Source organism: Lepisma saccharinum, chromosome 1 (assembly GCF_977018435.1).
Source record: "Lepisma saccharinum chromosome 1, izLepSacc3.1, whole genome shotgun sequence".
In the NCBI taxonomy this organism is placed as follows: domain Eukaryota; kingdom Metazoa; phylum Arthropoda; class Insecta; order Zygentoma; family Lepismatidae; genus Lepisma; species Lepisma saccharinum.
This window is the reverse complement of record NC_139229.1, coordinates 203,189,237-203,216,797: the sequence shown is the minus strand read 5'-3', so window position 1 is coordinate 203,216,797 and position 27,561 is coordinate 203,189,237. Positions and strand designations below refer to the sequence as shown.

General features: G+C 37.3%; 1 protein-coding gene across 2 annotated transcripts in view; it reads left to right on the top strand.

Moving 5' to 3' along the window:
• The window catches only part of LOC145978373 (dipeptidyl peptidase 1-like), a 39,112-nt gene that overhangs the window by 1,017 nt on the left and 10,534 nt on the right, over positions 1–27,561 (top strand). The window contains exons 1-5 of one of the 2 annotated variants that reach the window (XM_083110986.1): positions 4,555–4,829; positions 8,488–8,642; positions 10,220–10,366; positions 13,401–13,537; positions 22,975–23,100. In XM_083110986.1, coding sequence (XP_082967112.1) covers positions 4,661–4,829; positions 8,488–8,642; positions 10,220–10,366; positions 13,401–13,537; positions 22,975–23,100 — 734 coding nt within the window. In that variant the 5' untranslated portion in view covers positions 4,555–4,660. Of the gene's footprint in view, positions 1–4,554; positions 4,830–8,487; positions 8,643–10,219; positions 10,367–13,400; positions 13,538–22,974; positions 23,101–27,561 lie in introns of those variants that run through there. The other variant, XM_083110978.1, reaches the window with a different exon arrangement.

The window sequence follows — 27,561 nt, the reverse complement described above, 5'->3', positions numbered from 1 at the left end:
ATTTACTTTACATTTATGCCACTTTTGACTAATCGCGAAGATGAGGATGAGTGATGATATGATGAAATTGGTGAAAAGGCACTCATAAAGAACACCCAGCACCCCTGGTGTCATAGCGTGGAATAAGTGTTCTGAAACATTCGTTTTCTTTACATATTTCACTAGTTGTGATCCCCTTACACCTGCGTTAGTCTTTTATACTTGTCTTCTATACCTACAGTCCAGCAGAATTAACTTGAGAGAAATGGCCGCTCGGTGAGTGATGCAACTGCGCTCGAATTGGCTAGAGCAGGGGACTTCCCGCTGTAACGGGCCAACGGAAACTCTGTAGTTTCCTATTTGGTCGTCAAGTAGCTGAGCCATCACGTTTGCTCGCTGAGCGCTCAGATACTTGACGCGTCCTGGGTAACTAACTATTGTACGTACGTCCACCCACTCTTCTGACATCGTGGTTGCCCCCTGCCCCCTTTGGTGACATCGCTGTTCTCTTTCATTTTTTTTTTTTGTTCTGCGTTTCCCGCAATGTTTTCTACATTCTTCTTAATTTTATCTCGATTTCTTACTGACAAGTTAAGTCCCGATATGCGCAGATCGCTGCGGAGCACTTCCTATTACGTCATCCTCCCCACCACTCTTCTACTCACTGGTCTGGCGTTGAGAGTACCAGTGGAGCAAACTCAGATAAATTAAGCTAAAACAAATATGACGATTTTCATGGTACAGTGGCTCTCAGCGACAGACAAACCTGCAAACGAAACTGAAATTGATGCGGAGAATAGAGTGAAAGCATTGTGAACAATGAACAAAAGGCAATTGTTCTTAAAAATTCAAAGTGTACCTTATGTGAAACAGTATGCGATTGACACGAAATTTAGAAACGCGGGGCACACCATAATACGACTTCCGCCTTACCACGCAGACTTGAATCCCATTGAGCTTGTGGGGGGGGGGGGAATCAAGGGTAAGGCAAGGGAATTCATTTCGGATTCACTGGACGCAAAGAAAGAATTGCTGGGAAAATTATTTAGTGAATATTCTGTACAGAAATGGATTAAATGTCAACACGTGAAAAAAATTGAAAATTCTTACTTTGAAAGAGATGGACTTAAGGACGAGCGTGTACATGAACTGATAATTAGACTTGGTGAAGCCGATTCAGACACGGACACAGATTCATCGTTAGACACAGACTCGGATGAGTGGGAGAGTGAAACTGAAGAAGGAGAACTGGAAAACATTTAGAAGGTGAGCTCAGTTCTATCGTTTATATATTTTTCATTTTTCTATCGTTTTATGTCATACATGTCTTGTATGCTGGTAAGAAATATCCCTAATATAACTTAATTCATTTAAGGTTTAAAGGGAATATATCAAAATGTATTTAGAATTTAGCGTAATCAATAGGTAGCGTAGGTGACGGGATACTAATTCATGCCTTTCACATTCAAATTTCGTTGAAAATTCTCAGACGATTTCTCTCCTTCCAGGTTTGCAACACTGCGAACTAACGTCGCTGCAGACAATGGGGTGGGGAAATGTGATGCGAGATGCGCAAACAATGGATTGCAGCGTCTTGTTTTTAAACTTGTCAAGTTATATCTGTTTCTGTTTTTCTCTCTTCCTCTTTTTGTACACCTTTCTCTTTCTCTCTACCTTTCTTTATCCCTGTTATTGCCTCTCTCTCTCTCTTTATGCTCTGTTTCTTTATCTCCGTTCCGCTTCTTCTCTTTTACCTACTCCCAGCCCACTGTCTCTCTCTCTATCTTTTTACCCCTTCTCTGTCTTTTCTTTTGCATCCTCGCGCTTTCTCTGTGCGTTTTGTTCTGTCCCGTCTTCTTTCTCTGTATCTGACTAAATTATTTAAGTCGAAATCTCTCTACACGCGTCTGCGAGTGAAAAATGTATAACCAATATATACCAGTCCAGAAATTGACTTGACAACTAGGTCTCGACAAGAAAGGAACCAATCAAAGTGAAGGAGCTGAGTGCAAACTCGCTCAGCTGGGAGTTTAACCGAGTTCTTGTAACGAGAAGTGTACCCCCCACTCGGTAATAAATACGAAATTGACAAGTGCAATGGAGGGGCATGGGGAGGGGGAGCTCGGACACAGTCTCCACCATGCTTGATATCTGCAATATTATAATTCCTCTTCAGGAATGTGAATACGAGTCAAAACTTCCACAATCTCAGTTTTAAGTTATCTAAGTTAGTATAGTAGTTCGTCTTTCTTAACATTTGAAATAGACAATAAAAAACTAAAGTTATTATAAAGAGGCACGAAAGCTCAAAATAGATAGCTATGTGTAGGCACTGGCGTGCGCAGGGGAAAACTGATGGGTTCAGTGGGTTCGGACGCCTCCCCGAAAGACTTACCAAGTACAAAAATAAAATAATTAAAATGTACTTTACAGCATAATACTGCACTCGATTCCACTGTAATCGATGGTTAATTATTTCCTAGGAATTTGGAAGGCAAGGTTATTATAATATTTATTATTACTATTATTATTATTATTATTATTATTATTATATTTGGATCATATTGCTTTGAAGGACAATACCAAAGAAGATTCATGCACAATACTACTGATGATAGTATGCACAAAATATTAATCAGGAACTTTAGTTTTCGTCAATTTGAACTAACATTCTTTTTTATTATTATTCGATAAATATTCAATATCTTATCTATTTGACATTAATATCCTTGTCATTATCAAATTTTGGCGATCTTAAGTGGCAAGCTAGATAATAAATATATGATATTATACCTATATTTTTATACCATATTTTTACGTAATGCAATATTACGTATGCAATATTAATAAATTTACATGTTTTAATTAATATTTAATTTAATTATAACTAAATTATTTTAATTTAAACATTGATATTGTTATTAATATTAGTTTTTTTAGACACTTTGTTCGGACCCCTCTAAACATATTTCTAGATATGTGACTTTTCAGAGACATTTAAATCTAGAGCTTATTTAAATATAATAAATGCACAAATTTGTAGGATATTTGCTGCACTTCATCGCCTGTATCTGAATGCTGCCAGATTCACATGCACAGCCAACCATGTACGCTTAGAATTCGAGTTTTCTTATTATTATTATAATCTTGTGGTAACCCTTCTACTCGATACACCTGGTGAGTGAATATCTGGCCTGTTGTACACTTTTTATGATGTTAATATAGTGAAATATTATTCTCATTTTCTATTAAGATTTACTTCGTTCAATGTTAGGGGGGAATTATAGCCATGGAGATTACGTTATGTGACTTCTCTTCTCTGGAATTTTGAAAAGTCATGGAACTATTTATTCCTTGAATTATGTGGTAGCAGTGGCGGTGATTAGGGGCGTGCGTGGGGGGCAGTTGCCCCCACGTTTTGCCACTTTTGCCCTCGCACTAGGCTAAACCTTATCTACAAAGGGAAGTAAACTGTCCTTGCCCCCTCCCCAGTTTTGGCACCTTGCCCCCTCAGTTTTGGAATCCAATTGTCACCACTGTTTGGTAGAATATGTAAATGTTACGTTTTGACTTGGTTCTTATGCATTTTACACTTATTTTCTGAGCTAACTTATCTTTCTTCTTTGGTTTTTGTGCTGGGTATTAATTAACTGGACTTTATTTATGTTATTATGAACTATTAAAATTATGAAATGTTTACTTTTGTCTAATTTGAAATTAATGATACCAGTTTCCAGAGGGGTGGTGTAAAGGTAAAGGACCAAAATGACCATAAATAGTAGGCTACCTTTGTGAAAAGATTTATGGGGGTGGTAAGGAAATTTTAGGGATGATGAGGTTTGTTGATAATTCACTGAACTTACCGATTCGATCCGCACCCCCTTGCGACACCCATAATACGAGCCTTAGGCTAACCTTGTCTTCGTCATTTCGTTCATTCTCATCGTTGCGATTAACCTAATGGGGTAGAAAAGCGACGTAAAATAAGCAAAAATACTGTACAATAAAGCATCTGCATCATTAATGATTAGAATCGATAAGAAGATGAAAGACTCACATCGTAACAGAATTATTACCACGTGGATCCATTTACTGGCAAATTTAATGCTGCAACTTATTTACGCCAACTTTGTCAGCATTTTATGTTAGACTGAAAACTTTTAAAACATAAGAGGAAAACTCGCTGAAATGGACAGGTTGTACTGTTAGTAAGATGATATTCTGGTCTGTTTTCTTGTCGTTTCGTAAACTAGATTCATGCTCACCGAAGCTTATGCCTATCTTTAAGCATCTCTTGTAAATAGCCAAGAAGCTTTTTCTAGCTCTTCAGCAAAGCTCATAATATCAGATGTTCCTTGCTATCAATGCTTAGGAAATTAATAAATATTTACTTTGACCGTGTCATCCATGGTTCAACAGTCGGAGGTCTCAAAACACTGACTTTATCAGTAGCAACTATCACGAACTCTTGAACTGAACTAAAGCATCAACAATGCGGCGAGCAAAACATGAATTATCCATGACAAATGGAAAACGCGTCATCAATGATCTCACAGTCCATTTGGTTGCTGAAGGCTGCGTTCATGTTGGACTGAAACTATTAGTCGCTCCCCAGTTCCTGCAATAGTGTGTGCAGTGCTGTGATCGCTGAGGACTTAAACAATTCAATTAGTGGTTGACAATGTTCAAAGTTGCAGCGTTTGGAGGACTGATTCTAACGCTGTTGTTTAGCGTTGAACTAGCTTTTGGAGATACACCCGCGAATTGCACGTACGAGGACATTGTAGGAGAATGGCTGTTGTATGAGGGACCACGGACACATGATAGGTCCGAGAACTGCAGTGATTTTGGTAAGTTGTTGTTGTTGTTTTAGAAGATGTAAAATTATTCGTTAAATTCTTCCAATATGAAGCAGTCTATCAGCCGTCACATAGCCTAGTGATTTAGGCAGAGATGGTCCTAGGGGGTCACAAACAGCGACACTCGATTAAAGCTTTGCGCAAGGCGACTGTCCCTAATCCCAAGTAACCAGAGCCGTTGGGCCAACGTCAGTTTTTACGTGCGAAAGTTTCAGTGGCGGGGTTGCTCCCCCAACCTTCGACGGAAGTCGATTCTAGAGGGGAGGCAAACATTGACGGCCAAGGGCAACTGCAGAGGGACACAGAGGAACAATTATCCCCCTTGATTTCAAATTACATGCAAATAAAAATACATTTCGTAAAATTATCTTGCCCGCTTCGCTCGCAATAGGCTACTTCTTTTCTTAGTCTCGTCGAATGTTGGGGGAGGGGGAAAGAGCCCCCTGGCCCCCTATGGTTGCGGCACTGTATAATACAGACATATTTAAGCAAAATATGTTTACTTTAGATACTTTAGGCTCACTGCCATTGTTAGTCAACCTTATTCTGCACAGTTTGTCTGCTCGACTAACCTTGTATTAATGCGAATACCACGCCACCCCCCCCTTTCATCCAAACCAATTCTAAAGGCATAAGAGGTGGTGTTTCACGATCACCCACAGGTAGGTAGAAAAACTAACTATACATAATAATCAAAACTAAAAATAAAAAAAAAGTCAAACGATACGATCCCCCCCATTTTTGTGTGAAAATATATAGAATTGGTATAAAATGTTGTCCCCCCAAAAAAAATTCCCATGACCCAGGCGCGTCATGAAACCCCCCTGTGGGCACCCCTGCGTTGGTCTTACATTGGGCCAACGGTGATTGCCAACGTTTGCCCAACCATGAAAAAGTGAGTCAAAATCAGTTTTAAAAACAACTTTCTCATGTTAAGACAACTTTCAAGAGTATGCTGTAAATTCAAGACTGTAAAATGAATGACATGTAACAAGTGTTTCTATTCGAACATTTCAGTCACAGCACATGCTGTATATAATAATATAGTTTTAATGAAAGTAGAAGCTATTTTTAACTTGCAGTCACTCACCAGTCCTTTGTCTCAGCAGTTATGGATATGTTGGGAATTGCTTATTGTTTGCCTCTTTAACTGTAGGAGAACAAGAACATTCTTACAGGTATTCATGTGAGGTTGTTAAACAATGTTATGTGCAGACTAAATTACATGAAAGGTGGAAAACTAAGTAAACTCTAGAAAGTTTTTGTGGTACCACTTGAAGATACAGTGCCTTGAAAACAATGATACCATGTGACTGAGAAAGTGCTGAGTTTTTTTTTCACAAATAATTTGTACTATTGTTTACATTTGGCCCCACAATAAATGTAAAACCATACGTTGGCCCAACGTAAAAACCACTCGTTGGGCCAATGTTGGAACCATGGCCAAAATTACCGTTTCCCAATGGTAGGTTCTTACATTTGGCCAACCATTTTCAGTACGTTGGCCTAACGTTGGGCCAACCACTTTGAGTTACTTGGGAAGGAACTTGATGGGGCTCTGGAGGGCTACAACCTAAGAGGTCCTTTTTAATTTTTTTCAGATATTGATATTTGCACAATTTGAATAAAATAAAGTAAACACTGTGGCATTTTACTAAACATGTGACAAGACTGTAGTTATTAGGGGGGTACGTGCCATGGATGTTGAAAGGTGTGGGGCGACGAAAGATCTTTAAGTGAAGGACTACTTGTTACAAGAGTGGATTAGTCGACTTCCAGCCGGAGTAGTCAGCACAGCACGCTATGATGACAGGGGTTCTAGGTTCGAATACAGGCCTGGACATTGGGGGTTTTTGTGAGTGTTCCTTCATTAATTTCATGCCATCATCACTCATCCTCAATTTGCGATTAGCCAAAAGTGATAGAAAAGCGAAGTAAAAATCAATCAACATGGGTGGATTGTAGAAGTCGGGAGGTTGCCGCCCTCCACAAAGGATCTTGTGGTGACTGCAACGGTCTTATTTTATTTTTCAATTTTTAATAAATAAATAATTTATACAGCTTGGATAAAATAACAAATATTGAGACATTCTGTATTATTTACCGGCCCCAGTGAACAAGTAAACTACTTAAGTAAATGCTGTTTTAGGTGAAATGGCCACGTTTGTACAGTATTTGGGAATATATTAAATGTGACTGTCAATCAGAAGACATTCCCACCACATCTGCCTCCTCAATCATTTCTTTAATGTGCATCAGTGCAGCAAGGCAGTAGTCAGAAGGAACCAAGTGGCATGTGCTCTGGATGCTGAAAAATGGGAGCAATGAAAAAAATAAGTGAACAACCAATATAAACAAGGGTTGTGGGAGGACCTAGGGGGAGCGCAGGATAACACTACCTATTTATTTCAGATGTTGACAAATAATTTGCACAGTTCATAGTGTGTGTGTGTGCATTATATACTAAAAGATTTAGACTTATTGCTAGTTTTAGAAATTTTTAGGGAGTAGATGATCAACTATTAATCTTAAGATAATTTAATATTTATTACTAATGTTAGAATGAATGCAAGTAAGCCTTGCTGGAAAGCATGGAGATTAAAAGGTACGAATCCCTGTGAATTGATTTATCCACACACACACAAAATTTCCTCAATACCCTCCAAAATTTTTCAGAAAGGCCCAAATTTTAGTTATTTTGGCTCCAAATTTACCATTACAACCACCTCCGAGATTGAAAATTCTGGATAAACCCCTGGCATGACATCATGATAAAATATTTCAGCATTATCTTTAATCTTATTTAATTTTTGAAGCACTTGTCTCCAACTTATAGTAATTGCTTTCCTTAACATGAAAGTTGGAACACCAAACCTTTTGCAAAATGATTCCATGTTATGGGTCTATTCACCAGATGTTTACATTTCTGTGCTTCCTTGGCATGGGCGGGGACTGCACTTCCAGTTACGAAAAAAATAACATGGAGTTCAAAGGTGTAGAGGCAGTGTTTTAAGAAAAGGTGACAATTTTTGTGTGGCTTCTGGTTAAAACTTGAGATAGGGAAAAAATTGTTCTCAAGTATCTATGCATCGATTTCAGACACACCTGAAATAAAAAAATCAGTGGATTCAGGCAGTAAAGCGAAAATATTGGACACAAACACAAGGGAGTAGGCTCTGCAGTCGGCATGTCATCAAATCAAATGAAAATATTTTACGTGCTTCAAATTTATAATTGTCTAATGCACATGTGTTGACTACATTTAAAAGTTGGAACTGTTAATAATCATATTATAATGCATTTGCCTTTTGGTTGTAGTTAAGTGCTCTCTCCATGGGCGTTGGGAGGATGTGTTGAATGGATCTGTCCGCCTATGAATATAACCAAGCCACTGCAAGTCCATATATATGATGGCACAAGAGAGGATGAACAGAAAGAAAGAGAGAAGAATTCACCAGAAATAATGAAATTTAAAGCATATGGCAGTTATATGTGATTTCAAAACTGTGACTTTTCCTATGAACTTTCAAAACTTGCTAAAGTTTAACCAAAATTTTGAAAAAGAAAGAAATTATGATTTTTAAATGAATTGCATATTTTCTCTTAATTACTAGGTATTATTATCAGTATTTGTTTCATTTATTAACAGGAACAATTGAAAGGCGAGTCCGAGTAAACCTTGAGTATCCTGACATAGCCACAGATGAGTATGGCAATGTTGGTCGTTGGACACTAATATACAACCAAGGGTTTGAAGTTAATGTTAATGAAAGACGATATTTCGCTTTTTCGTACTACACACAAGTAAGTGATTTTGAATTATTTTAATATTGCAAGCTGCTATTTAATTCCTCACGCCATGCCAACATAATTCCACTTTTTATAGCTCACATTATGAGTAATAATACCGGGTGGCCAGAATTAAAGTTACCAACTCAGTGACCTCTGTAGCCTGTTTGAGGCATCGTAGAACTCTGAAATTTGGTGAATCCACTATGCAGAAGGGGAAGAGGATGGCGATAAAAAAAAAAATAGTTGAATTTTCCGCCACCAGGTTGAAATGTGGCGCTGTACTTCCATGATGGGTTGTACAAATAATCATGTTAAGTGATTTAGCTGAGTTATTAATTAGAATTCATTCATTCATTCATTACTTTATTTTGAACCTAACAGCTTATTAATTAGAAAGACATTTGTTAGTGGCTGGAAGTTGCGAGAAAATAATCTCTCGTTTATTGCAAGATTGCAAGGTATATGCAAATCCATAACCAATTGGAGAAGTTTACGTCATTATTACAACCCATCATGGAAGTACAGCGCCACATTTCAACCTGGTGGAGGAAAATTGAACTATTTTTTATCGCCATCCTCTTTCCCATGGTCTGCATAGTGGATTCACCAAATTTCAGTAGGTGTTTTTAAACATATACTGTGTTCAGATTTTCAAGTAGATATAAATAAAAATTGTTAATCAGGACGAATGGAAAGTTATGTTTACATCCACCATCTTAAGCCAAAGACAGTACATACATATTAAATTTAATAATTAATAGAATATCTTCACTTGTAGTATCTTTACTGTGTACTGTAGCTGTACATTAGACCTACTGAGAGTTTTCAATAGAAAACCATTGGGTTTCAGTGTAATATTGTAATCAGTAGAAAGTTCCAGCAGGGATAAAACAGTTATTTTGGGGGTAGGGGTTACAAAGGGTCACCCAATTTTGAAATGTATTTAATATAAATAACTCATTCAGTACATTTAATCTTAAAACTTACACATATTTTCTGGTGAAAATAAACATATTGAATATATACACATATATGTTTAAATTTATAGATAATTGGAAAACTTGCAATGTTATTTTTTTTAATATCTGCACGTCAAGGTAGTTTTTTTTTAAAAAAAATAATGAATTTTCATAATATTTGTCAATTTTGTCTATACTTTTAACAATGAACACAGAGAATAACAAGTGAACTATTTATTCCCAGAGAGACAAAAAATGTAGAATTTAGTTCTTTATTTTTTCTGAATTTATTATACCAAACTCTGTGATGCAATAGATCTTTGAGGACCAAGACTAGAGTTCCATCACCACTGGTTTCTAGCTTTTGAGAGCTGAGTCTTCTATTATTGCTTTCAAGCAACTCCCCAATTATCTTCATGAAGCTGTTGGAACTCCCACAGGGGATCAAATCCATGATAACTCATACCAAAGTCAATGGCACTATATTATTCAGCTATGTGGGAGCATTGATTTATTTAGTTGTATTATTTAAAATATATTTGTAGTATTAGGGCAGATGACAAGAACATGAAATAATAATATTCTGATAAAGTTGCTTGAAGTTGATATTAGGTACTTCTCATTCATTAGGAAGGAAAAAACATCACAAGTTATTGTGGGAAAACTTTCAATGGATGGTCAAGTGATGTTACTGTCAGACACTGGGCTTGCTTCTATGGAAGGAAACAGGGATCAGAAGTTGTGAAAGTTCATCGGCATCCATTCAGTGATTTTCAGGTATGTATGTGTCCAGATAATAAGTTTGTTTTCAGTTATTCATGCATGGATGTGTATGTTACCTTAGCAGTTAAAGATCTTCAATAACACTTGTGCAAGGCACCTTTCACACTGAAGTCCCATGCTACAAATTACCTGGTGCCTGGAATTTGCTCCTTGTAACTTGTTTCAAAACATACAGAAATAAATGGGGTGTTTCACACTGAGTTATGCTCCAGTGTAAATGGTTCCATTTGTTTCAACAGTGCCTTTAATGAGTATTCTACAGCATGTAGATGGAGGATGGTAACGTTGGTGTGAAAGCTGATAGTATGAAAGCCATATTTAACCTGAATGGATATGTCTCCTTTCTCTTCTTTAGTTATTTTTTTTAATGTTGTTTTTCTCCTCTTGGCTTAATTGCAACAACAAGGATGAATAATGAACTGATGAGATGGCGATTGAACAAACACAATGATACACCAAAGCTTGACTAGAATTTGAACCTGGGGCTTCTTGCATTGTCATGCATTATACACGTAAACCTCCACTATGTTGGAGTTTCCTTTGAGGCTACATTAATCTACTGTAGTTCTTTTCTACAGTGCATGTTCCCACATCTTTTTATAATAATAAAATTCCTAATCAGTATCTGTGATGGTTAAAAAATGTTAATGTTTCAATATGGAACACCTCAGGTAATGCTAAAGACAATTTGATTAAATCAGGACAAAAACAATGAAAGCAGGTAAGGTGAGGGAATGTGACGATGGTGCTACTTGCCTCATCATCTCTCATTACATTATCTGCACTCATATTTTTCATGCTTTAATCAAATTGTTCTGAGGGAGAACCAAGGTGTTTCCAGTCGATTCATGCTTCTTAAGAGATATGAGTAGGGTTACCAGACGTCCGGATTTTCCCGGACATGTCCTACATGTCCGGCGTCCGGGAGGAATTTGAAAAATATCATAAATGTCCTACATTTTGAGCGTCACATAATATTAATTAGTAAAATACGTAACAGAAAAAAGTCATGCAAATTGCAAGTCTATAGACTGCGCTTCCAAACTCAATAGTGAAATTTATTTTGATTCAGTCATTGCACAAAAAGAATAAAGTTTGTCCTGCTATTAAACAAACTGGAAAACGGAAGCAATTAATGAACAAAGTCGTGGGACCACTTTCTGATAACGTCACTGTTCAATGCCTGAGCAGAATTTCTTGCCTTAGGGTTTATACTGATGGAACAAGGTGTTGCTCATTCTTATTCAATATAATTTGATTGTAAAGCAGAGGTACAGACAACAAAGTCCTTCAGGGTGTCTGCCAGTCAAGAAAGTCATGGAAGTCAAGAAAAAGTAAAAAAATCAACAAGTAGGTCAAGACGTCACTAAGAGGCAATAAATTATTCTTGTGATCAAGAATTTTTGCTATTGATTGGTTGATTTAGTTTATTTTACTTCACTTTTTTCTGTCCCTTTGGCTAATCGTGAAGATGAGGATGAATGATGGTAATATAAGATGGATGAATGGATAGTCATAAACATATAGGGACAACCGACACAAATCTCACATAAGATTATACTGGCTGTGAGTCCAGACGCCAAAGCCTCGCTTGTCTGCCAAACACAGTTCAGGATGCATTAATACGAGAAAGGAGATCTAATTCTCTTCTTAAATTCAGCTTCAGTTTTCATCTTAACTGGCCCTTTTGTAGGGATTTTCATTAAATAAATATGTATTTTCTTAATTACTAATTTCCAACTTTACCTAAGTAGGATCTAGAAAAGTCCAGAAAAAGTCAAGATTTCTGGATGTATTATTTTGGTAGACACCCTGTTATTGAACTAAAAACTAGCCAAGATTAAACCATTTTAAATTACAATAATTGCTGAATATTTGTTTGCCATTACAGGTCATAATTCAAATGTTGAGAGTACTTTCATTACCATCAACACAGACTCAGGAGAGAATTGTTTTTTTATAAAGTCTGTAAAATGTTTGGTATTGGTCCCTATAATTTCAAAGAGTTTGACTGTCCACTCTAACATCAATATATAGTTTGACTAAACCTGAAATTTTAATAAAAATTGTCTCCTCTGAGAAGTACCACTTAAATCAAGTAGTAAGAGGTGCATTGATTAGTATGATTGCAAGTTTTGAAATTTTGCCTTTAAACATTCGTTGGGAAATATTTTTTTTAAAAACTGAAAAGTGTCATTTTCAACTATTTCCTAACGTGTTCTATAGAAATATGTATTATTTATTTATTGAGAATGTGTTGCGTCCTACATTTTGACTTAATGTCCTACATTTTGGGACAGCATGTCCTACATTTCCCTTACAGCGATCTGGTAACCCTAGATATGAGGAGATACCATTTTGAACCGTCATTGATAAGAATGATGATGATCATTCAGATTCTTACCAAAAAACAATATTTATGCTTGAACAGTGTATCAATGTAATGTTGCAATGCAATTATGCCCCTTCAAAATATTTGAACAGAGGAAACTCTTCGAGTTTATGCACCAAGAGTGAATGCACATTCGTGTCAATGTGTAATGTGGAAACAAGCCTGGCACTAGTCACTCCACAGATGCTACAGAACACTTGGAACTTGAATACCATTTAGATGTCTGCAGGGCAACTCAATGTGCACACATCGAGTTGCATTGACCATTTTTCTAAATTCAGAGACTTTCTACATCAAGGTATGTAAAAATGTGTGCTAATAAACCATTATTTATCTATAATGGTTTATTCATCCATAAATAGAAATTCAGGATGTGGAGATTTGTTTGAAAATTGTATAAATATATTGGTACTACATGTTTGTGTTACTAACTTCACCAAAGTTTGACTTTACAACTGATCTTATTTATGGTAAATTTTGCAACCGTAGACCTAGCTGCATACAAATTAAATTGAGTTTGGGTCATTAAGTCTCCATGACTATTTAATCTTTAATTTGTCAAGAATGTATAATTTGATTCTCCTAATTATCTGGGTTTTATCTATTATTTTTTAAAATGTTATTTATTTATTTTAGGAGAATACTGTATTTGAAAACCAGCAAGAAATAGTTGATGCAGTCAACAGCAAACAAAAATCTTGGAGAGCCAAGTTGCATCCACTCTTTGACGGGAAAACTTATGGAGAGATACTCAAAATTGTAGGAGGAAAGAAGTATGTAAAGTTTAAATCTGTATAACAAGATTTGGTTTGCTAAAACAATAGAAATTGAATTGTAACCCTCTTCCCTGCAGCAATGTTGAAGAGAAGTGCGACCCAACTAGACATAGATGCAACTGCAAATTCGTGTTATCATAAATAATACAAAAAATAACTTTTAAAAGACTTGCTGCAAAATGAATCTAAGGAAAACAATCTATACATAGATTCTGCCGCAAATAAACATTCCATATTAGGTAAGGTCAAAGGTAAGGTTTCTTTTCTGTATACAACACCATGCATTGAAGGCACATTTAGGGTATGTGAGGGTAAGGCCCCACACTACATATTCTCGATCTCGGACATTTTAGAGGTGATGTGATCAGCACCATGCTCTGGCCACCTTTAAACTCCAGGGTTTCCCCAGGTACACATTGATTTGAGGCTGTGTGAGCCCCAGAGCCACATTATGCAGGCACTAGCCTGGTGAAATTCTGACCTCAGAACATCCAGTCCAGGAAACAAACTCTGGTCTCCCACATTGCAGTCAGACACCCTACCAACTACAACAGAGTGGCTCTAATTACACATTGCAAAAAAATATTTTTCAGGAACTGACAAAGCATCAACAATGGATTCTTTGATTGCCAATAGCTCCCATAGACTAATACAGAGGTTGATTGGGTTATATCTGACCAAAATGTAATGTGTACTTACCCTATGAAAAGCCATGCTGCCACCACAGCCCGGTTGTGTTCTATGGGACCACTAGCATTATGGACTATCGCCAAACATTGCTATTTCCACTGCAACAAACTACGTTGGAGCACATGCATAGGGATCCCATCCCATTCCTCCTTACAGGCTTTTCATAGGTCAGTGAGGGTGTGGGGGCGGCAATGTTGTAGACGTCGTTTTAACAGTCCAAATGCGCAGAAATTCATTGGACTGGCATCAGGGCTTTGGACAGAAATGTCCTGAAAGGGAATAATATGGATTCCTGTTTCCTGCTCCATGTCCTGATAGAACCTGAGGGATGATCTAGCGGCGTGGCTGAAGGCTTCGTCCATGTGGATCTGCACCTTGTTCTTCCTGGCTCCGTACAAACGAGGGATGTCTGTCCAATAGATTGGGGCCATAATGGATTCCTGGAAGTAGGCAGCATTCACTTTTATGATTTTCTCCACCTTACGTATCTCCAACTTCCCCTTGTAACCGTATCTGGCGACAATCATGATTTCCTGCTAGAAACTTTCTCAGCACTAGTGGTAAAACTTGCCAGAGATGTCACAGTACATAATTGCCATTATGCATGAGATAAATGTAAGACTCATCCAATGTGACAATTGTCTTCCATTTTTACCCCGCCAAGTGTCTTGCATACAGTTTGCGGCATTTGGTCTTGCGTTCTGCAATGTGGCATAGGAAGAGGTTGTGACATATGCACCGCAGGCTAAAACGACAACGAATGACATCGCTGACAGTCGACTGCACCACATTGAACCTCTGGGCCATATCACGTTGGGTGGTGGTTTCTCCTGGATTGCAATTCACCAAATTCCACGAAGCACCTGAGGCAAAACTTTCGCTGGCAACCTCGAAAAACCCCTTTTGTTGGCGAATGTTTCTGCATGAGCACCATTTGTGTTTACCTGGCCAACATATCTTTAGCTGTGGTCACTTTGATATTTAAACTATTTTCACGACATTGTTTCACTATTTTGTTGTACTGGCGCAACTACAAACGTGGAAGCAGTGTTGCCAAATCGATCGAATATAGCCCGATCAGCCTTCTGTATTAGCACGAAAAAGTGTGTCTATAAAAATGACTTGCCGCAATACAAGAACCGTTAATTTTGAAATACGTCTATATATGGACGCTCCACAAAAAAGGCTCAATTTTAGAGAGCCTATAGCTCCCCCGCAGTCAATGGGTTAATGTTCATATATACATTTGATATTGGCAAATGTCTTGCATGACTTTTTTTTTCCAAAAGTATGGATTTGTTCTTACCATTGCAACTTCAAATTTCAACATATGGAGGTTTTTTTTAATATAGAATTATAGAATTAGATGAAAATTAATGTTAATGTCAGATGGTTACACCAGTAAAAGAAAAAAAAGAACAGTCTACTTGCTACGTTTGCAGATTATCAACAATAAAGTAGTGCACCAGTGACTTACAGTTACAATTTCAAAATGAGTAACTTATTTACTTTTGGAGACAAGTAATTGCAGCTCACTTTTAACAAGTTTTTTAACTGGTGTCACAACATCCCATGAGGGCCAGGGCCTGCCTACCGACTGCCAACCTCAATCCCACTTTTCAAGTTATGGGGTGACATGTTGTCAGCATGACACCCCAGTTATTGTTGTAGGTTTCCATGATCAGGTTACTTTACTCGTTAGTAGATCCCCAATTTCCTCACAATGGTGGGTGCCCACCAGTCCCACACACAGGCCGAAATCTCAGGAGAAAAGTTGTTACGCTTTGCCCCAGAAGACTTGAACCTGTGCACGTCCCATAGCTGGAGCCCAAAGCATGACAATAGTACAGGACACATTTAACAATTACCCTTCCAAAAACAGAATTGAAGGAAACTGGAAACATTCACCAGTCAAATGACTGGATACATTATGATGTTCGTATGAAAAATGTTTAACATATTTTCAAACACGTCTGTTTTACTTCTAAGAGTTACCTTCAGTTGTGATATATCCTACCTTTTTAGATATCTTTTCTTCCTTTTATTCTTGTCACTGGCATTTCCTGGTCATAAACTTACGGCGTTGGCAAAGAAGTTAATAAGTTACTCATTTTGAAATTGTAACTGTAAGTCACTGGTACACTACTTTATTGCTGATAAGCTGCAAACCATAGCAAGTAGACTGTTCTTTTTTTACTGATGTAGCCATTGGACATTAACATTAATCGTCATCAAATTCTACATTAAAAAACTACATATGTTGAAATTTTCTCTGAACAAATCTCCGAGCAAGTTATATGTAAATAAGAAATACACCCGCTGCAAGAATTTTTTGTATTTTTTGTGCTTTTGTTATGAGGTCCGTAATCATTTTGCGGTTGATGTATATAGAGCAGAACTGAATTACATCAGCAATAAACTGAATTTATTAAATCACTTCGACTGGCTGCATGTACTGTGTAAAACTGCAGAAGTCAATGAACGTTCTTTTAATGGAGAACCAAATCTGACACTTGCAATATGAAATTCCATATAATTGACCTTATTTAGAGATGCTGTATTTTCCTCATGGCCTTGGAATGGCAGTTCTTGGTTTGCTACATGGCAGACAGTACTATCAACTTCTTCAATATTTCCCTGTTCTTTTTTACTTTTTCATTGTGCTGCTCCATTTCAGCCTTTCATTGGGTAACCTGAACATCAATTCTATTAGGGGTGGCAATAAATCTGTTAAATTTAAAGAAGCTAGAAAGATGCACTTCAGACTCACTATGTTTTTAAGTGAAGTATTAAGATGATTTACACAATCCTCATATCCTTAATGATCAGGGGCGCCGACTTGTCAAAATTATTGGGGGGGGGGGCTCTGATCACTGAAATAAATGAATGAATGACTCACTCTCTCCCTTTTTTAAAAATAAAAATTACATCTTCGTATAGCAGTTTTTAAGCAGCTATTATATTCCTCATGCAAATGAAATGTAACATGAAAAACGTTTAGAAATTGTTTCAAAGTCTATGTCTTTTGTGTCTCTTCATTTGTTTTTTAGATAACAATTAAAATTTTTATTGAAAAGTATGTATTTACATTAAGAGACCAACCTAACAGTTTTATGCTGGCCTCGGTAGCCGAGCGTGTTGGGTCGTCGACTCAACTCACTTTGATCCACAGGTCTCGGGTTTGAGTCCCGGCAAGGGCATGGGTGTGTTTTAATGTCTGCAACAGACATGTAATGGGTTGCAAATAACCCATAAAATAACTAATATTTACAATATTTAACAGTTTTATTTAATTATTTACATAAACACAAGTCGCAGGAAAATAGTTTTACTTTTTTGTTCTTGCTACAATATTTTACTTTTTAAATATAATTTTGAAATAATAAAAAAAAATAGCACGTACACTAAGATATAAAGTGACATACACAACAAAAACATATGAACATGATTTTAAAATAAAGCAAAAGTTGCTCTACGCAGTGGATTATTTTTTTATGAACTCATTAACGAGCGGTCTCAGGTCCAAATTATCAAGCACAGTTTGATGTATGTGGAGTACCGCTAAGCTGCTTAGTCTCTTCTGCCTCATTGTAGATCTCAAATATGTCTTTAGTCGGCTAATATCACTGAATGACCTTTCGGCTGTGGCTGTCGTCACTGGCACAGTGCGGAGGACCATCATGAATTTGGCTCCTGGAGGGTGCTGTCTTCCAAAAGAAACTTCCTTATGTCACGCATGATAGTTAGAACCACTTTCTTCTGTTTGACAATATCACCAAGCATGGACATGTGTAAGGAGAGCCTATCGGCATCCAAATCTTGACGAACGAATTCTCGTGTTTGCCGAAAGTTTGTTGTGCAACTGTTCACAGCTGAGATGCATTCTTTCTCTACGGCTGTTACTTTTTGTAGTCCTGTAGATTCATGTCCTTGTTTAACACATGATTTTGCTGTGTCACACACGTCAGTGTATATTGATTTATAATACTATTTTGGAGTGTAGAACTTGTGATGTTTGGCAGCATCAGGATTTTCAAGTCTCTTAGGGATGTGACGTTGCCGGGGCAATTCTGGCTCATCAACGAGGCTGGGTTTGCCCTCTGTGCATTTCAGCCAGAACTGCTCAAAACACATTCGCTTTTCTTGAAAGATGTCAGTCAAGTATTTTAGTTTTGATTCTACTTCTGTAGCACCAATGCGTGGAGACTGAATCTTATAGTTTACCTCTTCTATTGGACCCATCACATGGCAGTAGAGTGAGAGAAAGAAAAATGTCTTGAAGTGAAGCATTGTCTCCAGTTATCCAGCACATTTTGATGCTGCGTCAATAGGATATTCTTCAGAAAATTTCTCAAGAAAATTGAGAAGGTTTTCATAGTTCCTTAAGATCTGTTGCATACTGGAAGCTCTCAACGTCCACCGACGAGGACAAAGTGGTCGCAGTCCAGTATGGCCAGTCTTCTAATTCATATCAATAATATTCCTAAATATTTGCATTCTTTTAGGAGAAAGGATTTAGCTCCTTTCTAGGCTATTTGCATTATTTTAGGGGATTCCCAAACAGTGTTTAACAAATCGTTGGCTAAATTCATTATGTCTCTGATTAATATATGTATAATAGTAAATAATAATCATATACTTAGTATATAGTAATAAGTCGTGTGTTTTGCTGTCTCTGGTCATAGACCCCCAAAGTTGATGGTTTAGCGGTCTCAGCCCCCACAAAGTTGATGGCACAATTCAGAGTAAACTTTACAAGAGAAGAAAAAATAATACAAGGTGTACAACTTTGCTTCCGCCGTTTTCCGACAGGTGGCAACAACAGGAAGTAGCGGTCGAAAGAAGCAGATTGCACACGTCACGCAGTTAGCTTGGACCTCTGTCAAGATAACCCCATTCAAACATTAGTCGAGTGGTGTGTGCATCGTGAAGTTGTTCGCGATTGAAAATGTCAGTGTACGAGCCAAATTCTCGCCATTTGCGGAAGGTTCTACTTTTTTGTTTCAATATGAAGAAAACTGCGGCTGAGGCTCATCGAATGCTCTCCACTACGTATGGTGAGGACGCTATAAGTGAGAGAACCTGTCGTGAGTGGTTTCAACGCTTCAAGAACGGTGACTTTAACGTCGAAGACCAGCATAGTGGTGGAAGACAGAAAGTTTTCGAAGATGCAGAATTGGAGACATTGCTGAGTGAAGACTCGCGTGAAATTCAAGAAGAATTGGCACGATCATTGGGAGTGACACAGCAAGCCATTTCAAAACGTCTGAAAGTGATTTTGCAGCATGACAATGCACGACCCCACATTACCAAAGTGGTGAAAACGTACTTGGAAACATTAAGATGGGACGTCCTACCCCACCCGCCTTATTCTCCAGACATCACTCCCTCTGATTATCACCTGTTTAGATCAATGGCTCATGAACTGGCTGACCAACACTTCCGATCTTATGAAGAAGTCAAAAAGTGGATCGATTCGTGGATCGCCTCCAAAGATGAACAATTTTTTAGACATGGCATTCGTACGCTGCCCGAAAGATGGGAGAAAGTAGTGGCCAGCGATGGACACTACTTTGAATAATGCCTGGGTAAGCAATGTTTTTCATTACAGCGTCATATTTTTGGGGAAAAACGGCGGAAGCAAAGTTGTACACCTTGTACATTAGATCCTCTTAAGCAAAATTATTTGGGAGGCTCTGCCCCCACATCATTAACATTGGGGGGAGGGGGCTCGAGCCCCCTAAGCCCCATGGAGTCGGCGCCTATGTTAATGATTATAAACACTTTTTAGTTGAAAATAGAAAGCATGGCCAACAGTAAAATTTATTCATCACGTCACACCCGCAACATCAATGTGAAATTTCATGGAGATATTTTCTAGAATGTCTCCCAAAACCTTTTCCAGCATCACTTTCTCCTTCAACACATATCGACATACTGAGATTAGGATATGGTCAACCACTGTCAATCACGTGTTTGTTCTCCATGTATGAAAGTGAAGAAAAGAAACTATTTACATATATTTGCAAATGATAGTTCGTGCTATTCTTGAATATGCAAATGAATTATGGTTTCTGACTGCAACCAGTCACCTTCAAAAAGTTGAATAAGTTCAAAAACTTTTTATCAGGTTATTATGCACAAAGTTAAAAAAAATACTATGAACCAACATCACTCTGAATGGTTAACACAGTTGAATATGTTTTCCTTAGAAGAAAGAAGAAAAATGAAAAGGATAAATTTTGTAGAGAAGATTTTAACTTTCCAAGTTGACAGTGAATACTTTTTGAATAATATAGCTTATAAAATTCCCAGATATTCCCATAGGTATAACTCAATTCTCACATGCCTAAACAAGGCCAGAGGTTTAGTAGCTGATCTTGTTGAAACCTACAATTTGAATTTATGTTGATGTATAAGATTGTAGGATCCACTGTTTTATTTTATAATTATGTATTCAATTTTTTAATTTTGTATAACCAATTTTGACATAGTGATATACCTGGTTGTTTAATTATCATCACTTCGATAAATATTATTATTATTATTATTATTATTATTATTATTATTATTATTAGAACAATACACAGTTAATTGCACAATATTATATAACAATAAACAATTATTAGTATCAGAGATATAATAGATCTCGTTGAAAACTGTAACTTGAAGTGTAAATATGCTAACTTGTTATGTTATGTTATTCTACAGCTTATGTATTTGATTCGTGTAACTTTGTACTTTTGTATTTGACTTAGTGCTGTATTAGGTTTCATACTGTGCTCAACACTTAAAATAAATGATTATTATTACACTAGGATTGCTATACCCTGAAAAGTTTCTTTGGGATGCACTAATGTCTCACAATTGGGTGGGAAAACAAAAATGATTAAGACTATACATTCATGAACATTATTTCTATTTAAACTCATGGATATAATTTGAAAATGATCATTTTACAAGAGTTGTGGAGTTACAAGAATGTGTTGCAGAGATCTTTGACTTCACGATGCGCTGATCAGTGCACTTGTCAACAACAATTAGTAATGGTACTACGTTTATTTCCTTCATGTTTGCAGTGCTGAATTTCAATTAAGAAAGATTCTATTCCATTGTATGGTAAGCTGCTTACTGTAAGCAGTTAGTGTTTGGGTGCGTATCTGTTCTCAAATAAAGTTTCGACACTGTGAGACAGCACCTTAGTTCATTGTCACCAAAAAGGAAGTATAAGTTTAATGATAGTCTTCAAAGTTAATTTCCAATTATTAATATGTTTAAAGAATATGATAATAAAACTGTCCATAATAATTATGGTGTTCATAAATACGACTTCATTGGATCCATCCCTCCCATGTCCCCACCAGGCTTCTGGTCATCGGTATCCTGGAGTTTCACTTATGAAATATATCTATATCTATCACTAACTGTCTTAAATTAATCATAACACAAGTTTAAATGTTCAACAATCGCAAACAGAATAATGCTGAACATGGAGAGGTCATCAAGACAAGCTGTTGAAAATGAATACAATGCCTTGACTCACTTAGCACATTGGTGGGAGACATGTGCTGTCATTGTCTGATAAAACAGCAAGGACATTGGAATTCCACAGCAATGGCCTGCTTGCCTGACAGCTGCACTGTCTTCGCATAATGCCAGTTGCTCGAAACACTGAGAATTAAAACATAACACCATTAAGCCTTGTTTCCATGATCTTAAAAACTCAATATGCTGACCAATAACTACTGTAGTTATTCCAGAACTACTTTCTAATAATCTGGAGTGGAGTATTTTTGTGTATATATATCGTCCTGTTGTGTACCTTGTTACATTTGTACTTGGTACAGAGTCTTAAGAAGACCTTGCTAGAAGGTTGAAACGTTACGTTTAGTTTATGTTTTATAATAAAATAAATTTCTGCCTTGGTCAGCATATTGAGTTTTTATGAGAATTAAAGAAAAGTGTCTCTGTTTTATCCCTATTTTGCTACATTTGTTTCCTTTTACGCAATATTGTAATTTGTATTGAACAATGATACTCAGGTGAGTAGAATGAAGGTTGAAACTCATGGTCTGTTCTTTCTTCTTCTTCTTCTTATTATTATGAGGGGTATTGAGTCAAAGAGGAGGAGATCAACCCCCTGAGCAGATCACTTCCCATCATTTTATAAAGAGCTCTCCACGTACAGTGCAGTACAAAAGTTTATCAACATCGCGTTTCTGTGATAGCGTTTCTCAAACTTCATAGATTCAAATGAAATTTCTATATGTTGGGCAGTAAACCATTAAAATGCTGACCAAGGCAAACTTTTATAGTATAAAAATATACATAAAAACGTAACGTTCCCAGCCTCTAACAGGGTCTTCTTCAGATAAAACTTCACAACAATCTTCTTCATCTGAAGAAGACCCTGTTAGAGGGTGGAAACGTTACGTTTTTATGTATATTTTTCTACTACTTGGTCAGCATTTTAATGTTTTATCAACATGGAAACAAGGCTTAACAGTGTTACTAATGTTGGGCAGCAAGGTAGATACATCCCTATCAACAGGTGGTAGACCAGATCAGACTATTTACAAAATTATGAAAAATCTTGATTCAATTTTTTCAACCTGGCAAGAAAATGACACTTTTATTCTTATCACCAACCAACTCTAGTACTTGATTTCAAAGCCTTTAGCAACTTTGAATTGAATGAGATGAATTGTTAATATTAATCCATTAATAAAAATTGTATTTTGTAGTTCCTGGCTGCCATACAGACCACAGCCAGCAAAACCTACAAGGGAACAAAGGATAAAAGCTAGCAATCTACCACAGAATTTTGATTGGAGAAACCAGGATGGAATAAACTACATTTCACCAGTAAGGTAAGCATTCGTTAATCATTTATTATCATTGCAAAGTTTGGTTGAGGGGCTTCAGTCCCCTGAGCCTCCCCCTGGCTACGTGCCTGGTTGCAAGTGAACTTCATAACTACCAGTCAGTGGCGTGCCCAGGGGGGGGGTTGGTGGGGGTTAAAACCCCCCCCATTGGTTTCGTCATTTAAAAAAATTCAAAGCAGAAATACATTTTATTTCATAAATCGCCAATATTGTAAAATGTTTACATTTGGCAATGAGAAATGTATTTGCTTCTTCAATTACTTTTGATAATATTGGAGTTGAGTTACAGCAATGCACAAGCATTCATTCATTCCTTAGTCACTGAAAAGGAAGTAGAATTTCCTTCTCAGTATGGTCAAGAAAAGAGCCGCAACCCTTGGAATGCGAACTGAAGGAATCCCTCCTCCCCTTTCTTTCACCCACGATGACCCTCTTAGGAGAATGACCCTCCCTTTCCTGTTACGACAGTGCTGCTAACTTCCCTTTTCTTTCTTTCCCCTTCTTATACCATTTATGCCAGCAGAGCAAAGTTCTGTGAGATTTGAATCACTACAATTAGTAGGCAAAGTAAGTCAAAATCTTATTTCGCACCTGGATGCATATTTATTTCAAAATATCAATAATTATAATAATAATAATAATAATTGTTGCAGGCAGTAGCGAGGCATGGTTTTACGAAGGAGGCAAGCGATGTTTTGTACAATAGCATGCCGGGAGGGAGGGAGGGATGCGTTATATAGCGCAACTGGCCCAGTCAGTTTCATAAACAAAATAAAAGCAATTAATATGCCAAAATATTATACGTTTTACTCTTGTGCTCTTTACAAATTAGATATTTTTTTCTCAACCAATTTCCAGCCTTCAGTTTATTGAATTTTCTTATAACATGTGTGAAAGATCTCACTTGAATTTGTGCGTAAATAATTTAGCAGTTGCCAACACTACTGACACTGACACTACTGGTTGCTGTCAACACTGGTGACGTAATTTGAGCTGGACCAAGTTGGATGCATGTTTCAGACATTCGACCGCCCGGTATCTTTGTCCCAAGTCCTGGTGTTCTCTGGGGTTGTAGCGAGTTGCAATCTGCAAGGTAGCAAGTTGAAGTGGTTGTGTTGTGTGTTACGTTTCTGCGTGTGTAATAGATTTTTGACGTGGAACTAAAGATGGATAGAGAAAAGAGGAGAAACACATATTAGATTATTTCCAAAAGAAACAAAACATGGAAGTTGAAGCTTTACCTTCCACAAATAGAACGTCAGAAAAGGTCGATTTAAGTTCAGAGGAATTCCATCCGAATTGCGAGAGTGAAACGTGCGAACTTTCAGACTCTTGATATTCAACAAGAAGGCATAACAGAAGATATTGCAAACCTTGTTGCAAAATTAAGTCAAGGAACTGTCGAGGTAAGTGACGTTCATTATTTGATAGTAGATATATCCATAGACGGATTTAGAATTGTTTTTCTGGGAGGCCACAGCATGGGCTGTAAGCATACAATCGTGTGTGTGCAGGGGAGGGGGGGGGGTGCCCGCGTGTGTATGTCTGGAAGACGTGTGTAGGATGTCACCCTATTTCACCAATAAACTTCGGCAGGGCGAGAGAACATGAAGATGAACAAGTTCCCTCAATGATTTCAGGGGCCTCACCGATGGTGGTGTAATCAAAGAGGTCCTGGGTTTGATCCCCTGTGAAGGTGCATTGCACAGTGGTACGTATCCCGATTTAAACTTTAAGTCCAGTCCCGATTAACGTATCTGAATATAAAATGGACTTTACAATCATTTACTTTTTGTTTTGTTCACGAACCCTCGAAAAACGATATTACCTATCTTATAGATCCACCAAGGCATTTGAAACCCTGGCGTCGGAGCAGTGGCACGTATTTTCCGAGGTCCCAGAAACCTTGGTGCTACTATACAGTGTATATGTATGCAACCACATTATAAAATCACGGTTGCCATGGACAGTTTTATTATTTTGTAGGAAAGGGATAAAATTTGTATTACGACACGGGATAGACTAGATAGGCATCCTATTAACTGTAAATATTCCTTACAAATCTTCTGAATATTTCTCTTATACAAACGCAACAAATACAATAAGTAATATACGTGTGCAGTAATAAATTCATTTTCTGAAAGCAACTTTTCTGGCATCAGTGGTCGAAGTAGGTGATGCTGCCTCCAGTTAAGAAAGTTTCACAAATCATACCCCCAATTAGAATAATTTTCATATTGAGCATCCTCCACCTACTGTATTGTCTCCATGTTGATCCATACAAGGATGTACCCCATCGTATTTCCAAAATCGATCAAATATCCCCTCCCTTTTCGGCTACGAATTTCTATTTCGAGCACTGTCTGACTGTCTGTCGGGCTCAGTGACAGATCCTGTGGTGCGGTACTGGGCTTCGGAGGGGAAGGGGGGAGTGGCCCCTTCAACAGTTGGTTTCGCAGTTCCATAACGTTAACATTATACACAATTCCTCTCCATAGACCTAATATGAAAATGAATATGACACATTAATGACACTGTAGTAGAAAATGTTAATTACTGAAGGGGTTCGTATTTGTTTATCGACTGTCAAACAAATGTTTTGACCAATAATATAATAATACAATGCCAAAAATGTACACAATATTTAGCAAATCCATCTCCACAACAAGTACAATGTTGATTGAATTGATGTTTTAAATCCACTTTATGCACAGTAAGGCTAATAGGGACTGGGCCTAAAGTTTAAAGTGAGATCCGAACCACTATTAGCCTCCACCGGGTGGGTATTGAACCTGGAACACCTTGATTACAAGGCGACGACGCTCACACTGAAATGAAACTGTGGTATCGTCATCTTGCAGCAATGCAAAGACGTCCAGTAAATGCTCTTGAAGCAATTGATATATGCATTGAAGTAATATTTCCCTGGGTAAACACACGTTTGCGCTTATTATGTACAGTCCCGGTAACAACAACATCAAATGATAAATCATTCTCAACTTTGAGACGTTGAAGACCTATCTTCGAAATACCATTTGCGAAGAAAGATTAAATGGGTTAGCTGCTCTGAACATTCACCGGGATACGTATATTGTCAGAACTCGCACAGAAACCTCGATGCCTAAATTTCAGAATTTAAATTGTTGAACTGTGGTACCTTATTTATTTCTGTCTTTAAGACATCAAGTAGTCTTAATCTATTTAATGTTGTTACAATGTTGAGTGTACATTTTTTGTTTAAAAATTATATTTGAGCAATTAAATATAAAATATTAATAATTTGGAAATATTCAAGCAGGTGCTTTTATATGATGCAATAAAAACATGAAGCATCCATAGCAAATACATTGATTGCGTTCATTGGGGTAAAATCCAAGTATATTAATTATCTAATTTATTACAAGAAATTTGACCTGTGAACTGGAAAATGTATTGGATTCATAACCCCCCCCTTACGAAAATCCTGGGCACGCGCCTGCTACCAGTAATAGTTAATTCAGCACAGAGACCTGTCATTAACTTAAGAAGTTCATAAAATATCATTAAGAATTTCGAAAAAATTCATTTCACTTTCTCTGATATTGAACTATTATTTTAAACATCTTGGGCAAAGGAAAAGGTCCTAACACCCAACACTTTCTTTGTTTACTATTGTTTATCTTTTATTTTTGAACTATCTACCGGTATATAAAATTTGGTAATATTTTTAAAATCCAGTTTGGTCTGTTATCCTGTTAAATTCAAAGCAGCACCTAGTTTGTTTAGGATATTAAGTGAAGCTGGAAAAATGTGCCAACAGCCAGCATAACAACTCAACATCATCATTAAAATATACATGATAGAATTTGACATTTTCTACTTTTGCTTTCTTCTTCATATTCACAAAGGACTACTTTTTACATTGAAACTAAACTTAAGTCTAAAGAAAGGGAACACCTACATTTCTTATTGTAAGTAACCACCCAAAATTGTCTGGTTTTATTGTACAAGGTGTGTTAAAAAAAGACCGGATTGAGTGCACTACGCGCAAACTACTTGATGGAATCAAATGAACACAGTTGCGCCATCTAGCGGCATCTTTGTGAAGTACATTGCAACAAGGCCGGGAGCTCAGTGCAAGCCGTTCGCACGCGCGAGCAACACGTGTCAGAGTCTGCAGCGGTCAGTGGGACATTTTGGGGCTGTGTGAAAAATGAAAGATTTGCAGGAGCAACGTGTGTGCATTAAATTTTGTTTCAAGTTCAGTAAAAGTGCCACAGAGATGTTCACAATGCTTCGGAAAGCCTTTGGTGATGAAGCAATGAGCCGATCACAGTGTTGTGACTGGTACACTCGGTTCAAAACTGGGAGAACTTCGACAGACGAAGATCCTCGAAGTGGGCGACCATATACGTCAACAGACGATGTTCACATCAACCTTTTTTCGATTGGCAAGGAATAGTTCAT